The sequence below is a fragment of the Heterocephalus glaber genome, unplaced genomic scaffold (genome assembly GCF_053883595.1).
Source record: "Heterocephalus glaber isolate CG9 unplaced genomic scaffold, H.glaber_assembly_v1.0 deba00000594, whole genome shotgun sequence".
Lineage (NCBI taxonomy): Eukaryota > Metazoa > Chordata > Mammalia > Rodentia > Bathyergidae > Heterocephalus > Heterocephalus glaber.
In genome coordinates, this window is record NW_028258151.1 from 20,242,914 (window position 1) to 20,262,390 (window position 19,477).

Sequence of the window (19,477 nt, forward strand, 5' to 3'; positions counted from 1 at the left end):
GGAGACAGCCCAGGCCTTCCTAGCTGGATCTTAACATTTAGCTTGTGCTGTATTCTTTGTGTCCCCCTTATTAGAGCTGCAGAGTCTGTACTAGATGAGACTGAAGTTTTGGGGGTTGATACCACTGAGGGGAAATTGAGGTACAGAAGGGAAAGGGCTTTTTATGAGTCCTAGGGGTGCCATAACAGATGACCACAAACTTGGGCTTAAAACACACATCATCTGTTGTTTGACCATTCTGGAGGCCTGATGTTCAAACTCAAGGTGGCAGGGCTGGTTCTTCAGAGGCTCTGGGGGAGGGTCCTTCCTGCCTCTTTCCAGTTTCTCATAGTTCTAGAAGTCTTTCATGTGGCACAGTACCCGTCTCCGTCCTCATCCTCCTGTCTCTGTGTCTCTCTTAAATGATTCCAGTCATTAGGTTAGGTCCCACTCTGACCCAGTGTGTTCTTACCTTAATTTGTCCACATCTGAAAAGATCTATTTTCAAATAAGGTCACAATCACAGGTCCCAAGGGTCAGGATATAGACATGTCTTTTGGGGCCCCCAGCTCACCCTATCACAGGCTTTTCTTGGGACTTCTTGGGAGTTGGTAAGAGACCTGGGACCTAACCCTGGCAATATTCATATCTAAAGCTGCACGGACTGGCTTTCTTCACAGGTGCATGGCATTTCTTTCTCCAAACATGGTTTGGACAACACCATCATCATAAGTAATGACTGTTCTTCAGTCACCTAGCAAGAGTGAACCCAGTGAGGATGCTGGAGAAAGGAAGGGCGGGGCCAACCTCCAGACTATTCAGCCTAAGGCTTCTGGCTCCCTGGGGGCCTCTGGTTCCTTCTCCCAGGAAGGCTGGCAACCATGTTGAGTTTGGGTGTTCCGTGGTCCTCAAAGGAAGGTTAAGCAACAGGCACTGTGAGAGTCTGATAGGTCCTGGCCCAACCTCACTCTCCTGACCTCTGGGATTAGCTGGGGCTGCACAGAACCTCTCACACCCTGGGCAGCAGAAAAATAGTAAATGCTACAACTTTCCAGAACATTCCAGAGATGTAAACAAATTCTTCCTTCTTGTTTTTATTTCAGTAATTAATATGCTAACATCAAATTGCACATGAAGTACGTGGAAGAAGTTTGTATGGCTTATTGAATTTGAAGAAAGTAAAACAGGTTTATGAGCACAACAGTTCAGGAAATGTGAGAGAATAGCACCATAAGATGTTACTCAAGTGGAGGCTAAGCTCCGAAGGAACACTTCTGAGTCTAAACTCATGGCTGTCCTCTACAGATGGAGTTAGACATGTCTTTGCAAACTATTATAAGCAACTTGTTTGCTGAAAACATCTTCAGTAAACATGCAGACACCCAAAGTGTCTTTTGTCACAGGACTGATATCAGTGTCCTGGGGGAATCAATCTGAGCTTCCTCAGTGCTGATCCCACTGGAAACTTCAAGAAACCTAAAAAGGGCTGCACCCCTTCTTTGTATAGATTCTATATGAAGTTCAATGGGAAGTCAGTACTATGTGCAGTCAGAGCGCTTCCTGACCAAGGAGCTGCCTGTGACTGGGGTGATGGAAAGGAGCTACAGAGGGCTGTGAGCAAGCCAGCGGAGACCCTGCTTGTGGTGCCAGGTACACTCACAGTCCTTGAAGTCTTGCACCCAGATCAAAGGAGAGAAGAGTCTGTGTTGTCTTTTGCCTCGTGATGCTCACATAGCCTACAAGGGGGTGCGGTGCAGACATGGTGCTCCATAAATATGTATGACTAAGTCTATAACAAATGCCACTTGCCAGCCACTCTAAGCAGCTGAGGACACTGGTCTATACCAGGCACCAGGAACAGATCAGTGCTTTCAGGCCATCCTTCAGGTCTTCCTCATAAGGAAAGACTGGACTTAGACTTGACCCCTTTTTCTAAACCAGGATTAGCAAAGGTGGAGCATGGTGATAATCACAAAGACCTTGTGAAGTGCCTTAAGCTTTAAAAAATATTAATTCCATACTCGTTCACCAAAAATTGTACAATTTAGCAAATATGATTTGATTTTAATAAGTTCCCTTTACATAATAAAATTATGTTTCCTAAATAGCATTTCTTCTGTTTTTGGTGGGTACACAAAAGGCTGTGATGTTAAAAAGTGTCCTGGATGTACTGGATCTAAGTGAGTTCTTCTTTAGTGTCAATTCTGTTGGAAACTTCAGAACCTCAGCCTTGCACCAGCTGCACCTCTGGATAAATTCTGTATAAATCACAAGGGGAGATCAGGCCTGCATGCCACCAGAGTACTGTCAAGAGAGGGTACCCCTGGGAAGTAGTTACACACACAGAAAGGCAATAAGATTGGGGTTTGGGGAGAAATGCACCCTGTCCCTCCTTCTCGCTTAGCACAGACATCAAATTCAGCACCAGTCTTTGGAAATATGCTCAGATCAGCCTGCTTATCTCCATCCTCTGACAAGCAACTTAGCTTCCTGTTCTTAATTAAAGCGAATGTCCAAACACCTGTCAGACTCAGTCCAGGAGGTTGGGTCTCTCCTAACTTCATCACTCCTTCTCTCCATACCTTATCTGCTTACTGCCTCCTAGGGATTGCTCAGTCTGCCTGCCCACCTTGCTGGCCCAGGCCCCCTTTTCCCTTCCTGTACACTGCGCTCCCTATCTAAAGCGCTTGCTTTTATTGGGCTTTCCTGGATTCAACCTGTCAGACGTCAAGATGATGTTTCTACAGCACAGATCGGTCTTGCCTGCTCCTTGAACACTTTGATGTGTTTGCTGCTCTTGGCTTTGCTTACTGGATGCATCCAGGGCCTTCGCAATGCTTCAAGCTGCGTCCTAGCCACACTTCCGGGTGCTCTGACTCTGCCAGGCATTTCTGTTTTTTTTTTTTTTCGGTACTGGGGATCGAACTCAGGACCTTGTGTTTGGGAGGCAGGCGCGGTGCCTCTGAGCTAAATCCCCAGCCTCTGCCAGGAATTTCTTCTGAGCTGGTTGTACGCCGGGGTCATCTGCAGGTCATCTGTATGCCCAGGGTTGCTGTTCGCTACGCCTTTTTCTCGCTCCTCTTCCTGCCAGCTTCTGCCCGCGCTGGTTCCCGAGCTGGACTGTCCCCTGGCACGGTCGGACTGTGGCAGTGCGACCCTTCCAGCTCGGCGGGCCGGCTCTGGACCTCTGAGCCACAGCGCGGCCAGCTCGACGCCCAGCATGCCCCGCGCTGCGGCGTCCCAGCCCCAGTTGCCTAGCGACCAGGCATACCCGGAAGGAGGCGTGGATGGGCGGGACTTCCGGGGCGCGGTTGCATCAGATTCTGGGAAGTGTCTGGGGTACCGGTCTGGGGTTCCAGGCGATGGCAGGTTCCTCTGGGGAGCAGGGTGAGTGTCGCGGTCGGACGTCTGGGACCTGGGTCGGGCGGAGGGACCCCAGGAGGCGCTGGAGGGATCCCAGGATCTGCCGACTGGGGCGCCCCAAGAACTAGGGCCGCGGATTCGCGGGCGGACAGTGGGCGCTGTCTGAGGGGCAGAGGAGGACCGAGGAGGACAGTGGCCGGGCCATGAGTCAGAGGGGCAGTGGGGGCCTAGGGCAGGCTGTAGGTCCCTGGGCGGACAGTTGATATACAGCGAGATCATTTGTCAGGCCAGGGCTCTAAGGAGCCACAGGTTCATGGGCAGGTAGTGGGCTAGACGAGGATTCTGAGGGGCAGTGGGTCCCCGGGGCAGACAGGGTCCAGGCCAGCGCTCTGAGGCAGCGGGCCAGTGCTCAGATCTAGGCTCTGAGAGGCAGCTGGTCCTCAGGGCTGGCAGTGGTGGCCTAGGCTCTGAGAGGCAGCTGGTCCTGAGGGCTGGCAGTGGTGGCCTAGGCTCTGAGGGGTGGGCTACAGAATTCCTTCAGGCTTGAGTGCCAACTTGAGCCTAGCCTTGCAAGACCACCTCCTCCCCAGCCTCAGTTTCCTCTTTGGGTTGGGGCCAAGGTCTCTGCATACATGATATGGAGTGGACTTGTATCAAACACCCTGTCCCAAGCTGGTGCCTGGGCCCAATATCACCCCCTCCTGCCACAGCTGGACTTTGGGGAAGAGGCAAAGGCTCAGAGTTGTTTTAGTTTTCTGCCCAGCCAGGTGGGCAAAAGGGCACTTGAGGTTGGTACTTAGGAAAATAGGGCAGAGGAAGCCTCGGCTACATCTACACACACATAAAAAGGCTTGGGGTTTTAACAAAGCTTTCATCTCTAGTTTGGCCATCAGTCACAATTGGGAAGAACCTCGTCAGAGCATTACTGCCTGCTTTATTGCCACCCAGGAGTTTCCCTAAGGAGGCAGCCCTGTGGGCTCCCATGTCACCCAGGGGTAGACCAGGATCTTGCCATTCAGACCTCTGAAGAAAAGTAGGTCTTTCCTCGATGTTCCTTCAGCAGGATTTTAGGTCCTCGGAAGAGTAGAGACTGTGGTCTAGATTCTTAACAGTTGGGAGTCAACTTTATGAAGGAAACATGGTTAGGTAGGTTTTATTCATTATCCTGGCAAAATTGAGATGTGAGTTCTGCATCTTGTCTTTCTTAGTTTCTCATTGCTGAGACACAGTACCTGACACCCACAATTTAAAGGAAGAGAGGGTTGTTTTGGCTCACAGTTTGTAGAGGTTCCAGTCCAGTCAGCTGGCTCCAAAGCAGGGCAGCATGACAGAGGAGAAAGAGCTCATGGCTTCGGGAAGGAGAGAGAGGGATCAAGGGAGGAGGGAAGGAGCTAGACTCTTTAAGCCTGTGGCCCCAGTGACCCACCTCCTCCATCAGGCTTCACCTCCCCAATCACTTTTTTTGGTTTTTGTTTTGTTTTTGGGTACCGAGGATCGAAGTCAGGTCTTTGCACTTTCGAGGCAGGCAGTGGAACCACTTAGCTGAATCTCCAGGCCTTGTTTTGGTTTTTTTTGAGACAGGTCTTACTAGCAGTACAGACTGGCCTTGAATTCATTTTGTGGCCTAGGCTGACCTCAAACTCACTATGTACCCCAGGCTGACCTCAAACTCACCGAAGTCCTCCTAACTCAGCCTCCAAGCTGCTGGGATTACACCATGTGCCACCACATCCACCCTTTTTCTTGGTTTTTTGAGACAGGGTCTTACTATGTAGTTTAGGCTGGCCTAGAACTCTTGGTTGATCCTCCTCCCTCAGCCTCCCCAGTACTAGGATTATAGGTGTGCACCACCACACCCAGCCAAAATTGCATTCAGCTGTAAATTCATCAGTAGACTAATGAGTGGACAAGTATCATGTTCCTTTGATCCAATCACCCCCAAAACCCCACCTGTGAGTCAATGAGGCATTGGAGGGACATCCAGATATAAACTATAACACATCTCCATGTCCTGTCCCAGTGTAGGTTATTCTGTTATGTCCTGTAATACCCCCTGTTTCTGTCGCCTCAGATGATTCTAAGTAGGTGGCTCTGATCACCTTGGGTAACCTAATGATATGGGACACTCAGGTGATGGGGCTGTTCATCCTGTATGTGACAGCAGAGGTACCCACTTTCCGGGCATGCTGCATTCCACTAGACTGGTATGCCTGGATTCCACCACTGCACCAGCCCCAGAGCAGGCTCTTCACCCAATTCCATAAAACACCCATGTGGGGCTGGGGATTTAGCTCAGTGGTTCTGCCGCCTGCCTCGCAAGTGCAAGGTCCCAAGTTCGATCCCTGGTACCAAAAAAACCCCCTCAAAACCAAAAAACACCCATGTGGCCAACAGCCTGATCCTGAGCCCGCCTGTCAGGGCTGGGTTCCCACCTCTGCCCCATCCTTGGAACACAGGGTAATGTTTCTTACCTTAGAGGGTACCATGAGCATCAAATGAGTGAATAGATATAAAGACCTTGGAACAGTGCTTGGCATGTAATAAGTGCGTGTCTGGGTTGAAAACTAGAACCCATTTCTTTTTAAATTTAAAGTGTATATTTGGTTCATTTGTGAACATAATGGCATATGAGGGATTTTGTCTGTCTCTTGTTTATTTTTTAGTTGCTTTAGAACTTTTGGCTTTTGAAAGAATTGGCTCCTTCTTGGAGATTTCGGTATTGGTTGGGATGAAACCCCCCAATATCTGGGCAGCAGATAGTTGTCCCAGTCAGGAGCTATAGGACTGCAACTTTGGCCAGCATACTGTTTCCTTCCTCTCCCGCCCTGCTGCCCTGAGGACATACCCTGTCCCTAGACTGACTCTCAAACAGAACAGCCTGGGCCATCCTCTGAGGAAACAGGAAATCAAAATCATACAGCCCTTGTATCACTACCAGAGATCTCAATATTGTGGGCTTCTCAGTTTCTGAATTTTTTTTTTCCCTCCTAAGGTTGGATTTATTGAAAGTGATCATCTCTCCAGATTTTTCATGGATTTCCCTTTTCTGGCTCATTTTCCCTAAGATGACCCAGAACATGTGCTTCTCTCGTGGTCTCGTGGAGCACAGCCTCTCTGTAGTCTTGGTGCAGGCTGGGTACTGGGCAGGGTCCGATAGGAAAGGCTCACCTCTGGGCCTTCAGGGTAGACCAAGCTCATCCTGGGGTCTTTTCCTACAAACTTGGAGCATCACTTTGGTGGCTGCTGTTAGGTCAGGCTTAGTCTAATCTAACTCAATCTAACACAGTTAACTCAGTGGGTGTTTATATCATAATATAGCCAGAATTTCTCAGCATGAGTCTATACTGGGCACTGCTCTAAAAACTTTACCTCTGTTCTCCTTATAACCCTTGGAGTAGCTCTTTACAGTAGATATTGCTGTGTCTTCTGTGCACGTGAGAACTGTGAGGTCCAGAGAGGTCAAGCAGTAATTCCAACATCGTACAGCTAGACCGAAGCAGTGCCAGGCTTCTACCTGGGGAGATTGATGGCAGCAGAGATTTTAACCACCATACTGAGCCACCTTTCTGGATTCTGTTCAGATAAGTAGGAAGGCTCCAGATCTTGAATGTTCTAGGGCGGGCAAGTAAACAGAGATTACATGCTTTGCCTTGTTCCCCAAGTCAGAGTGAAATTACCTCTGTATAAGCTGCAAATATTCCCTCATGTGTGACCGTAAATCCATATTCCTAGGTATGGAAGGTGTTAGAGGCAGTGCCCTCAGGGTGGACATACAACCTTTGCAGTGCCCACGTGGCTCTTCGGGTGGTAGTGGTTCCAACTGATTATACTCACTTGTCTCAGTGTGGCAGGAAGTTGGGTATGCCTGATAACCAGTAACCTCCCCAGGACAGAGGAAGGTAATAGCACCTTTCCCTGGGGGAGAGATGATGCCTGGGAGCTACCCTGGGACCAGGGCTCAGGAGAAAGATGGGAGCTCTCAGTATTCGAGAGGCTCTGGGCTCCAGGAGGGAGTGGCATTGCCTCAGAGGAGGTTGGGCAAGGGGTACCCGGTTGCCTTTCCCAGGATTCATATTGGGGAGCATTTTCCATTCCCCTGTCAGAGAGTCCTGGTCTGGGTGGGAACCTCCACAGGAAATGCATAGGAGTTGCTCTGGAAACTGCCAGGAGCCTTTTCCAAAGGGAGCAATCTTAGTGCAGGTGTTGGTAGACACCTACAAGTTGAGAACCCCAAGGAGAGTCTTAGCAGAATAGAGTCAGCAGGCAGAGAGTCAGGGGGTAAGAGAGGGGTGCAGGCCCCCACCAAGCTGAGGCTGAGCTCCCTGTGTTACAGGGAACACAGGTATGCTGTGTAGGGTCTGTGTTTAGCAGGCACCTACCTGCTCCTCTAGGCTTCTTAGCACACTGGAGTCTGGGAGCCCTGGCACAAAAGTGAGTCTCCCAGAGCTTGTTTGAGCCCTGCTTGTTTGGGCCCACACTAGAGGTTCTACTGGCAAGTCTCAGGTGGCCCGACTGTGGCCTCTATGGAGCTCCAAAGCACCCGCCATGCTTTGAATTTTGCTGAGAGGAAAGGCAGGAATGTGAACCAGGCCTAGAGGAGATGTAAGTGCTGAAGGGAAGGAGCTAGAGGAAGGGTGCCTATTTGGCATGTCTGGAATGTGGATTATTTGACATGAGTTTAGTTCAATCTCACGCTGAGTGCTTGCGTTTGTGTGTGGTTTAGTAAATGGTTTGTAAGGGCCTGCCCCCTTTGGGACGTTTTCATCTTCGGGGTCCTATCCTTTGATGTGTTCATGGGCTGAACTGCAAGTTCACCTGGCAAGACATTCTCCCCAACAGAGGCAGATCAGGAGTTTGGGCTTGGGACTCTGGTGAGGGCCCTGGGAGAGTTTCAGCCTCCTCCCAGGTGCTCTTACCTCAGAACAGTCAGCTGAGGTCTGGCACAAACCCAGGATCCCATGAAGCTGACTTGTTTTTGTTTCCTCCACACACCCCCAAATACAGCTAGTACAAACTCAAATGAGCACCTCCCTCACACTGGCTGCTCTGTCCACTCTGAGGGCTCCTCTCCCCAGCCAGGCTTTGCTCCCTCATGGTGGTTCAGGATGCCCCATGAGAACATTTAGGAATGAGTGTATGGTCTCTGGGTAAGCTCCTCCAGGGAGCTGTCTGTGAGTAACACAGGGATTATAATCATCATCATCATGCAGAAGCGATTATAATAACGATGATAGCAAGCTGGGTGCTGGCTGCATGGCAGGCAGTTTTTAAACATTTTTATAAGTGTAATTTCACTTAGCATTCCACAGCTTTACGAGGCAAATGTTGTTATGAGCGTGGTTTCCTTGTGAGGAGGCAGGTGCTCAGCCTTGGGGAGCTGGGACTGCGCCCTGCCAGGCCTGTCCCAGAGCATCCTGCAGCCTGACCTTCTCAAAGCTACTTCTTTAGTACCCTAAAACCATTGTGTCATTACTCTGTTGTGTATATTTTGCTCATTAAAAACCACATACTTAGTGTAGAAAATATAAGCAGTGGAAACGAAGAGGGAGATAGTGACAACCTTGATCGTTGGATTTTGCTGCTGTTGACATTTAAGTGAGTCCCTCACAGTCCTCAGGAGAATGTGCTCAGTGTGAAAGCTCTGTTATGTGCTTGCTGTGGGGCAGGCAGGACCCTGAAGCTGTAGGTGGCTCACTGGAGTGAGCTGTCATCTTGCTTTGCTCCCTCTCACTACCCTGGGGCCTGACGCTGGTCTGAGTAGTCTCACTAGCGACTGAAGCATAGGTCAGTGTGGGGAACAGCTTTGGGACACTAGCCATAGCCTTGAGGGGACCTGGCTCTTGTGAGTCTGTCCATGGCTTAGAGACAGATTCCTCACTGAATGTCTAGTGAACACCATCTTCTTCCTAAATAGAATGTTGCTGGTGCTACTTGACAGGCTACTGGACCACTGAAGGAGAACATTGGAGTTGGAAACAGTTGGAGAGGAAACAGAAGCTCCCTGGAAGGGAATTGCTCCATGCAGGAATTTTAGGGAAGTTTCATATTCATTTAGGGTTAGGTGTAACTGGACCTAGTTTAGTGGTGCTCAGGGCAGAGGCCACCCTCAGCTGGAAGGAAGGACACCCTGTTCGTGTCCACCCCTGGGGCCAGGAGGTGAGCTCATAAGAATGATGTTGGTAGCTCTCCTTGCAGACCTGCCTGGCCTTCTTCACCCATGGACAGAATCCCAGCAGTACTGACTGGGGCCTGGATAAAGGGGGCTGCTCCCCAAACCCGCACTGGGTCCTGAGAGCTGCTTCTTGGGGAGTTAGGAACTAATGGGTCCTGGAGGCCCTGTTCCTGCAGCTTCCCCAGTGACCTCAAATAGCAGCAGCAGCAGCTTCTTGAGTGTCTAGAATATCCCAGGCTTGGTTCTGTGTGCTGAACACACAGCCATGATAAAGCACACCAAATGTTGGGGGTGGGCAGACAATAAAGGGAAGTAAGTGTGGAGAGAAGATCCAGAGGCCAGGGCCTGGGGTGGTAGGCACTGCATCAAGGAGCTGACCTGAGCACAGCTCCGAAGGAAATAAGGTGCCTATCAGTATCTGGGGGAGCATGTCCCCTTGAAAAAGGAGTAGCAGGTGAGGCCCATGTTCGTCACCTGAATGGGATGAACAGAGCAGGGCTGGGGTCGGTGTGAGGAGCACACCTCACACCTCTGGCCCTCTTCCCCCAGTGCGAATGGACAGGGAAGTTGAGTCTGCATCCCCCGACGTACACGCAGCTCTTTAAAGGGCTCAGTGCCAGTCCCTTGAAGGTTCTCCTGGTTGTAGGAGTTACAGTTCACACTGCACACCCAGGATGGTCCCACCATGGTCAGGTGTGGCTGCAACATCCTTTCTGGTAGTCCAGACCATTCTCATGTGGGCTGGGGTCACCCTAGGGATGTGGTCTTTGGCCACTGGAGGCCATGCTTGGTCATCTCCATGCAAGTGTGCATAGTGGCTGTATGTGTGGTAAGCTCTGCTGTTCTCAGCTCCTGTGGCCCCACCCACCTGTTGTGTCTCAGTGTCTGTAGGGAGAGTATGCTACTATGAAAAGGGGGTTCAGGGATTTTTGGGTTTTGTTTTCTGTTATGAATTTTAAAAATTGAGGTGACATTCACATAATATAAAATTACCATTTTAAAGTGTCCAATTTGGTAGCATTTAGTGCACTTACAGTGTTGTGCAAGCAACCTCTATTCAGTTTTGCAGTGTTTTCCATCACCCCAGGAGGAAACCCGTGCCTGTCAAGTGTCACTCCCACCTCACTGGCAACCTTTGGTGTGTGTAGTGTCTGCAGGCCTACCTCTTGTTCATGTTTACATCCAGGAAGGGTTTTGACATTGCCCATCTTTCTGATTCCTGCCTGGCAGCTTTGAGTAGCCTTCTGTCTGCCTAGTGTTGTGTGTCCTCTACCATTTCATGCTTTCTGCCTGCCTGCCTGATGTCCTATGCCCTTTGTCTTCCCAATATCATGTACCCTCTGCCTGACTGCCTGACAGCCTGTGCCCTCTGTCTTTTCAGCTGCCGACTACAGGTCCATTCTGAGCATTAGTGACGAGGCAGCCAGGGTGCAGGCCCTGAACCAGCACCTGAGCACGCGTAGCTATATCCAGGGGTACTCACTGTCCCAGGCAGACATGGACGTGTTCAGGCAGCTCTCCACCCCTCCCGCTGATGCGAGGTTCTTCCACGTGGCCCGGTGGTTCAGGCACATAGAAGCGCTCCTGGGTGGCCCCCGTGACAAAGGCGAGCCCTGCAGGCTCCAAGCAAGTGAGTAACAGCGGCTTCCCCACTAGAAGAACCTCTGCTGGGGCCGGGGATTTAGCTCAGTGGTTCTGCCACCTGCCTCGAAAGTGCAAGGGCCTCAGTTCGATCCCCAGTACCAGGAAAAAAAAGCCTCTGCAAGAACCTCTGCTCCAAGGCCAGGGGCTTTCTCCTTCACCCCATGGGTACATGGTACCTCAGGGCAGCAGATGTGCAGTGAGTGTGCCACCCCAGTGTCTCAAGCAAGCAGCCCAGTGGGGAAGATACCATGCTTGCTGGGCATGGGTAGGATAGAATTGTGCCCTGTGGAACTTGTTCTTCAAGAACAAAATATTCTTGTTGGTACTGCAGAGCTGCCCATGATAGGGTCACCTGGAGAAAATGTGACCTGCCCAGCTGCAGGCTCCAGCCTTGGGGCTGGCTCAGTGAGAGCCTTGCCTGACTGAGTTGCCTTGGTTCTTTTCTTTATTCTTTCCATAAGACTGCAGAGTTTCTCTCCAAATGTAAAGTCATTAAATCCTGAAACCATATTAATTGGCACTGAAATTTTTAGAAATTGGACATAAATTTCATTTCTCTGCTTTGAGATGGTCAGCTGCATGGCTTTCACTGAAGCCTGCTGGTGCTGCTTGTGCCCCTGGATGAGGCCGAGTGATCTGGAGGAGGCACTGCTAGAGAGTCCCAGGCCCCAGTTTCTGGCAGTTTATCACTCTCTGGGAATCCATGGGCGTGTCCTTTGCTCACTGCTGAGGGTCCCTGAGCACCTGGCTCCTGTGGCTGTGGGCGCACTCCCTCTTTCATATGTTGTGGGCTGAGTGCTGTCTTCTCGAAGTCCTTATTGGTGACCTGGGGGCTATCCAGACATGAAGCAAGGAATTTGGAACATGTCCCAGGGCCTCCACCATAGTCAAGCCTCTGCTAGGTCCCCCTATTTTCAACCTGGGAAAAGGGGGTGCCAAGTCTCCTAGACTCAGAGTGTATCTTGGTTTTCTAGAAAATTCAGCAACAGGCACCCTCCTCCAGCACAGGTGGAAGGCCTTGCTGTGCAGCTTGTCTCCTCCCCTGAGCAGCACTCTTGCCCATGTGTCTAGTGTGGTGATCCTGGTGATGTCTGTGGTGTCATCTGCCTTCTCCAAAAGGCTCAAGGGTCACGTTGTCCCTACTTCGTGCCCCAATTCCAAGGCACAGCACGGTGATCGAGATCAGGGCAACCTGGTTACCGTTGAGAAGAGAACCTCAGCCCTGTCCTTACAGCAACCTGGACGGCTCCCTTCATGGCCTTAGAAGAGCAATGCAGACACTCTGCCACCTGCCTGAGAGCTGAAGGGAAACCTTGCTCCTCATAGACCTTTTGACCTGTGGCGAGGAAGGCCACTCACGGCAGAGCCCAACGAGGCTGTTGCCTGATGGGTGCATGTTAGTAGAGGGATGGATGGACTGTGGACAGCACTAACAGGATTGTGGGGTCTCCTCCAAAGTCCAAGTCCCCTGACTTCCAAAGCCCACATGTGTCCAGGAAGGATATGAGTTAGGCCAGTTGGCCCCTGAAGAGAGTCCTCAATGAGCCAGGGCTGAAGGTGGAGGCTGGGGCTGGAGCCTAGGGCTGCCCTTACTGTCCAGTGGCTTTGGGCAAGGCCCAGATCCTCAGAGTCTAGTGTTCTCACCCATGCCCCTAGGTTGACTGTAGCTGTGTATCTGCCTCCATGTAGCTGTAAGAATCAGGGCAGCTGCCCTGTTGTAGATGTCTTTGAAATCCTTTCCAATCCTTCCAACCTCTGTCGCTGACATCAAATGGGACAGTGGGAAGCCATTCCCCACTGGCTCTTCTGTGCATTGCAGTGTCTTCAGTGCCCTGTGGCCCTTCCAAGTTGAGGTCCTAAAAAAAAAAAAAAAAACAGAAACTCTTCTTTCGGGCCGGGAATTTAGCTCAGTGGTTCCGCCGCCTGCCTCACAAATGCAAGGACCCGAGTTGGATCCCTGGTACCAAAAAAAAAAAAAAAAAGTCTGTTGAACACTATCAAATTGTAGAATGAGATTTTCCTTTAAGCAAATTTGATGCTTTTTTTTTTTTTTTTTTTTTTTTTTTTTTGGTACTGGGGATCAAACTCAGGACCTTGCACTTGCGAGACAGGTGGTGGCACATCCCCAGCACATAGATTTGATGCTTTTTTTTTTTTTGGTACTGGGGATTGAACTCGGGACCTTGTGGTTTCGAGGCAGGCGGCAGAGCCACTGAGCTAAATCCCTGGCCAAGATTTGTTGCTTTTAAAGTGAACTTTATGAGTGTACTTGACCTTACTGAACACTTGATGCTTGATTAAGGATTGGGATTTTCCACAATCAGAAACCTTGGCCACTTGTGATCATGCTGGAACTCACCTGCAGGAAGGAGCTCAGCCTGTCTCTGTCAGGTGTCTCCCTCCATCTCGCTAGTCCCAGAGTGCTGCATTCTGTCTTGCTGACCTGCTAGTTATCACCATCCTCCTTTCTGTCTAGTGTGGCCTATGAAAGGGTAGAACCCCAGAAATGGCAGAACCCCAGAAATGGCCTGTGCCCAGAATAGACTTCTCTGTAGCTCTCCAGGTGGGAATTAGCAGGTGACCCACTGGCCTCTTTCAGTAGACTCAAAAAGAGTCTGCGTATGTTCTCACCTTGGGACAGACACTCTCACCCCCAGCATGAGGTAGAGGTAGCAGGGGACAGGAAACAAGCTTCCTGGAGAGTAGGGAAGGAAAATGTGAGCACTGAGCCCTGTCTTTGGTGTGAGTCTTCTCTGTGGCTCAGCAGAGGTGAGCAAGGACCTTCCTGGCACCATGCAGGGTTGCAGGTACATAAGAATCCGTGTTCCGGGTGGCTTGGAGATCTGGCATACAGGCACGCACCATACAGGGGACACAGGGCCTAGCTCTGGGAAGGCCAGGGAGAAAAACTGCATTCCCCTGAGGAGGCAGGTGGATGACCCCAGCAGAGTGGGCCACAAGAATCTGCCTAGGACAATTGGAAAGCCTCCAGTTAAGACTGTGGGGTGTGAAGAATCTCCTTATGGTCTCCCCTGGCCTAGGGACAGAGTTGTACCTCCTCAGGGCTGTCAGACACACAGACTGTAAGGACAGCCTTTCATTGGCTGGAGGTAAGTCTGTCTTAGTGGTAAGGGCCCATGTACCCAGGACATACGCCAAGAAGAGACTGTGCCATGTGGTGGCCCAAGATCAGGGACTCCCTAGGAGAAAGGAACTGGACTTTGGGGCCTGCCTGAGCCAGTGAGGACCAGCCTGGGGCAGTGAGAAGGGTACTTAGGGTTGTGTCTGAAGATAAGATTTTGCTTGGCTGCAGGGTCAGTGCTGGCAGCCGGTCACTGGCACCTAGGAAGACAGAGATAGGGCTGGAGGTTGTTCTCATCCTGACCTCCCGTAACCACAAGGGGCAGCTGTTTGTGCCCTGACCCCTGGCCTCTACTGCAGCTGGAGGCTTGGAGATGGCCTGTGTCCCACACTTGATCTTAGCCAAAAGGCCGAGAAGCGATGGCCTGTGTCCCACAGACTGTCCACAACTCACTTTGCCCAGAAGAGGGCAAGGTAGGGGCAGCCAGGGTTGCAACATCACACAGCCCAAGTCATAGTGCAACAGGCATTTGGGGTCAGATAGTACCTGGCTTGGCCTGACCTGAGGCCACTGACCACACTGCATGGCAGTGAAAGGCACCTATCTGTGGAGCAATGGGACAGTCATCCTGGAGGTTCAGGCTGTCATTGGAATATGCCACCACATAGGATGGGAGCAAAGCCAGACTCATGTTGCTTAACATTACATTAAAAATCTCAGTACCGCTGGGGATTTAGCTCAATGGTTTCGCCGCCTGCCGCGCAAGTACAAGGACCAGAGTTCGATTCCTGGTACCAAAAAAAAAAAGTTTTAGGGCCGGGGATTTAGCTCAGTGGTTTTGCTGCCTGCTGCGCAAGTGCAAGGACCCAAGTTCGATACCCGGTACCAAAAAAAAAAAAAAAAAAAAAAATCTCAGTACCTTTGTAGAAACCAGGTCTCACAATGTAGTGGTGACTGTGTTTGTGGGTTCTGCATGTGACCCATCTGCTGTGCCTCCAGGTAAAGGCCGGCGAGTTCAGCCTCATTGGTCCCCTCCAGCTGGAACTGAGCCATGCAAGCTCCGCCTATACAACAGCCTCACACGGAACAAGGTAAGGAAGGTTAGGTGGCATGTGTGTTTGCATGCACCCAGGGGTTAAGGCATCCTCTGCCCCTGCAGAAAGCAAGGTTGTCTGTTCACTGTGGGCTCCAGAATCCCTAGAACCAGTTCAGGATCCTTCTGTTAACTCCCTGTGTTGTAGCCTCTAACCCAGTCAGAGCTGTGCTTTGAAATGCCTAACATCAGGCATGACACCTCCTGGAAGCCTGCCTGCTAGCGCTGGGTGTGAATTGCCCTGTTGGTCTCCTGGCTGTGCCTGAGGCTGAGTGCTCAGGTCATTCACAGCTAGGCCAAGTGCTGGCATGCTCTCGGGACACACGGGTGCAGCAGGCATTGCCGTAAGCCAAACAGAACGGGCACAGGCAAACCTGTCGGGTGTTCTTGGAGCCCAGCAGAGAAAGCAAGTCTGGCTGCTCACTGAATGAGCTCTGCTTGGTCTCTTCTGCTCAGACTGGCCAGTGGCTCCAGAGGTTTCAGAAAGGGTTCCAGCCCTGATGGGTTAGATTATTTTTGATCAGCAAGATGCTTAACAGGCCAGGGGGACAGGCATGGGGCAGTTCATTGTATTGAACTGAGTGGTCATGAGTACCCCAAGAGGTCTGAGCGTGTTGGGACTGCCTGGTCTCCAAGCTGAACTCCCCCAGGAGGGACAGACCCTAGCCACCTGCTTTCAGCCTCTGTCTTTCCTGGAGAAGAAAGCAGTAGTGCTGGCCCCTAGGACCATGAGTGTTTCACAGGGGGCAATAACTGTTAGCTGGGGTTGTTAAATAAACAGCATTTCCATAAGACAGAGTAGCGTTATTCCCTTTACCAAATCTTTTCAAAGAAGAGTAGGATCCCAGGGAGGAAGGGGCCCGAGCTGCCAGTGCTCAAGTCAGTAGACAGCTCCCTAAGCCCCTGCCATACCACTGACTTTTTCAATGAAATGAAATGGTTCTTGTTGAACCTGTTTGTGCAGAACAGAACAAACCAGTGTGATGTTCGTTACTGCTTTTGGTGCTCCTGTACAGTGTTTCTGGAATTTCTTCTGATCGTCATTCCTTCGTTTCTAACAAGGACGTGTTCATACCTCAAGATGGGAAAAAGGTGACATGGTACTGCTGTGGGCCGACTGTCTACGATGCATCTCACATGGGACATGCCAGGTAGGGTCTAAAGCTCTGAGTGGTCCACGCTCACTGCAGGAAGATGAAGACGACAATCAGAAAGGATAATGCCCCAGAACCCTGGGCTGCCATCCCCAACATCTCCCTCATCTCTCCAACTCTCAGGAACCCTGGAGGCAGAGTTGCCCTGACACACCTGAGGCTACCTGGGCTCTGACCCTCCTCTAGGTGCTGTGGGTGTGGCTCACTGAGAGCAGATGCCTATTGGGGTAGAGGCCACAGAACCCTTTTACAGTGTAGGTTGAATTTCCCTCATCTGAAATGCTTGGGGCCAAAAATGTTTGGATTTCTTTTCTGATTTGGAATATTCGCAATATTTTGAATATTTTCACGTGTGTTTTATGTATACCCTGTATGTAGGCTGAAAGCAATTTTATACAATATTTTTAACAATTTTGTGTATGAAACAAAGGTTCATGGTATAGGATTTTCTGCTTGTGACATCATGAGGACACTCAAAAAAAACTTGGGATTTTCAGCTAAGCGTGGTAGCTCATGCCTGTAACCCCGACTGCTTGTGAGGCTGGAGTAGGAAGACCATGAGTTTAAGGCCAACCTGGGCAATTTAGCAAGACTTCGTCTCAAAATTTTTTTTCTTTTCAGTACTAGGGTTTGAACCTAAGACTTGTGACTTGAGTTGCATCCCCAAGCCCTTTTTATTTCATTGTATTTATATACACACAGGTTTTTGTTGGTGGTGGGTTTTTTGAGTTTGTTTGGTTGGTTTGGTTTCTTTTTTTTTTTTTGGTACTGGGGATCGAACTTGGGACCTTGCACTTGCGAGGCAGGCAGCGGAACCACTGAGCTAAATCCCCGGCCCTTGGTTTGGTTTCTTGAGACAGGGTCTCAACATGTAGTTGAGACTGAACTTGAACTCACTATATAGCCTAAGCTGGCTTTGAACTCGAGGTGATCTTGCCTCAGCCTCCCAAGTGCTGGGATTATAGGTGTGTACCACCATGCCTGGCTTTATTTTATATTTTGATACACACTCTTGCTAAATTGCTGTGTTGCCCAGGCTGGGCTTGAACTTCTAATCCTACATCAGCATCCCAGAATGCATGCTCCACCACACCCAGCTTTCAAAATAACATTTTTTAAAGGGCTGGTGATGTGGGTTAGTGGTAGGGCCTGGGTTCAATCCCCAGTATGACCAAACCAAACCAAACAAACACACCTTGGGAGCATTGTGGGTTTTAAGATTGGGGATGCCCTGCCTGTGAATGTCATAGTTGCAGTGCTGAGCTTGTATATACAGTGTGCTCTGATCACAAATGTGCTCTTTCACTGCTTTAGGTCCTATATGTCTTTTGATATCTTGAGAAGAGTGTTAAAGGATTACTTCCAGTATGACGTCTTTTACTGTATGAACATCACAGACATTGATGATAAGGTAAAAAGAAAAAGGGACTGTTCCACATTAAAATTAAAATATGAGCTGGGCGTGGTGGCACACACCTGTAATCCCGGCACTTGGGAGGCTGAGGCAGGAAGATTGCCACAAGTCCAAGGCTAGCCTGGACTGATAGAGAGTTCAAGGCCCACCTAGAATACATATAGCAAGATCCTGTCTCAAAAGATCAAAACAGTTAGGGGCTGGGGATGTAGCTCAGCAGCACAGCGCCTGCCTGGCAAGCGCAAGGTCCTGAGTTCGATTCCCGTACAAAAAAAAATTAGTTAATTAAAATACAAGTGGGGCCTGGGGATTTCGCTCAGTGGTTCTGCCACCTGCCTTGCAAGCACAAGGTCCCAAGTTCGATCCCCGGTACCAAAAAAAAAAAAAAACCCACAAGTGGATAGGGCATGGGATTTAGCTCAATGGCACTGCACCTGCCTCGCAAGCTCAAGGTCCCAAGTTCTAGCCCTGCTACCAAAAAAAAAAAAAAAATACAAGTGGATGCCGTGTGTGGAGATAGGACTTTTAGAAGAGTAGATAAAATTTCATAGACTTGAGATAGCTCAGGGCTGACTTACAAACATGATATGAATGCCCTCAAACTGGTTTTACAGTTTATGAAAATGTAGGGTCATTTGCGCATATGGCCAAGACCGAGCCTCCCCAGGAGGCACCTGGAGAGGGGTCCTTTTAGTCCAGATAGTCCTTCATGAGTGAGTTAATTAATTCCCCAATAAAAGCAGCACACACAATCATCAGCATCAGGGCAGCATCAGAGCATGAGAGTTGGAACTGCAGCTTAAGAGCTGCATGTCTTTATTTCTTCAGCAAAAACAGCAGTTACAGCTACACAGCAAACATGGCTACTAAAAGGTTACAATGTTCTTTAGTTCATGGCAGTTATAGTGTCCTATCTGCTTACCAGGACATAAGAGACAAAACACCTGCTGTATGGCCTTGCCCATACTGGGGGTGCGCAGGCGTGGTTGAGTATGTTAAGTCATTCTTAGATAACTTCGGCCCCTTATGCGCATGTCCCTGAGAGTGGAGTTGTATCCTCAGATGCCCTCAAATGCCAGGGCTTTGAGTACAGGCAGAAGTGCTACCCTACAGTAGATGCCACTAGAAACTCACACATTCAAGGACTACTTTGGTTAAGTGTCCGTATCCCTGAGGCCTTAGGAAGCAAGGCCAGCAGGGAAGCTGGCCCTGGCCTGTTCTTTAGGCATCCAGAAGTTCAGAGTAGACCTCAGTCCTGCTGGGCAGGTGGGAGGTAGAGGGCAGTTTTGGTGTTCTGTGGAGCTACCCAGGTTTGGGCCTGTGGTGGCCCCCACACCACCCTCATCCCCACTTAGTTGCTCAGGTGAGAGCAGCATGGCGCATGTGGTTGGGAGTGGCTCTGAGCATGGCTTGGTCTCCTCCCTCTGCAGATCATCAGGAGGGCCCGGCAGAACTACCTCTTTGAGCAGTATCGGGATCGGAAGCCCCCAGCCGCCCAGCTCCTGGAGGATGTTCACACTGCCCTGAAGGTGAGCCCTCACCTCTGCTCTGGACACTGCGTGCCTGTATCTCCTGG

At 50.2% G+C, this 19,477-nt stretch overlaps 1 protein-coding gene across 7 annotated transcripts in view; it reads left to right on the forward strand.

Annotated features, from left to right (window-relative positions):
* The first annotated feature begins 3,253 nt into the window (after positions 1-3,253).
* Cars1 (cysteinyl-tRNA synthetase 1) overlaps positions 3,254-19,477 on the forward strand; it is a 54,720-nt gene continuing 38,496 nt past the window's right edge. For 2 of the 7 annotated variants that reach the window (XM_004852124.4, XM_087205484.1), the window contains exons 1-6: positions 3,257-3,366; positions 10,896-11,144; positions 15,240-15,331; positions 16,396-16,484; positions 17,802-17,898; positions 19,332-19,430. In XM_004852124.4, coding sequence (XP_004852181.3) covers positions 3,267-3,366; positions 10,896-11,144; positions 15,240-15,331; positions 16,396-16,484; positions 17,802-17,898; positions 19,332-19,430 — 726 coding nt within the window. In that variant the 5' untranslated portion in view covers positions 3,257-3,266. Of the gene's footprint in view, positions 3,367-10,895; positions 11,145-15,239; positions 15,332-16,297; positions 16,485-17,801; positions 17,899-19,331; positions 19,431-19,477 lie in introns of all 7 variants that reach the window. The other 5 variants (XM_021264442.2, XM_087205486.1, XM_021264440.2 and 2 more) reach the window with 5 other exon arrangements.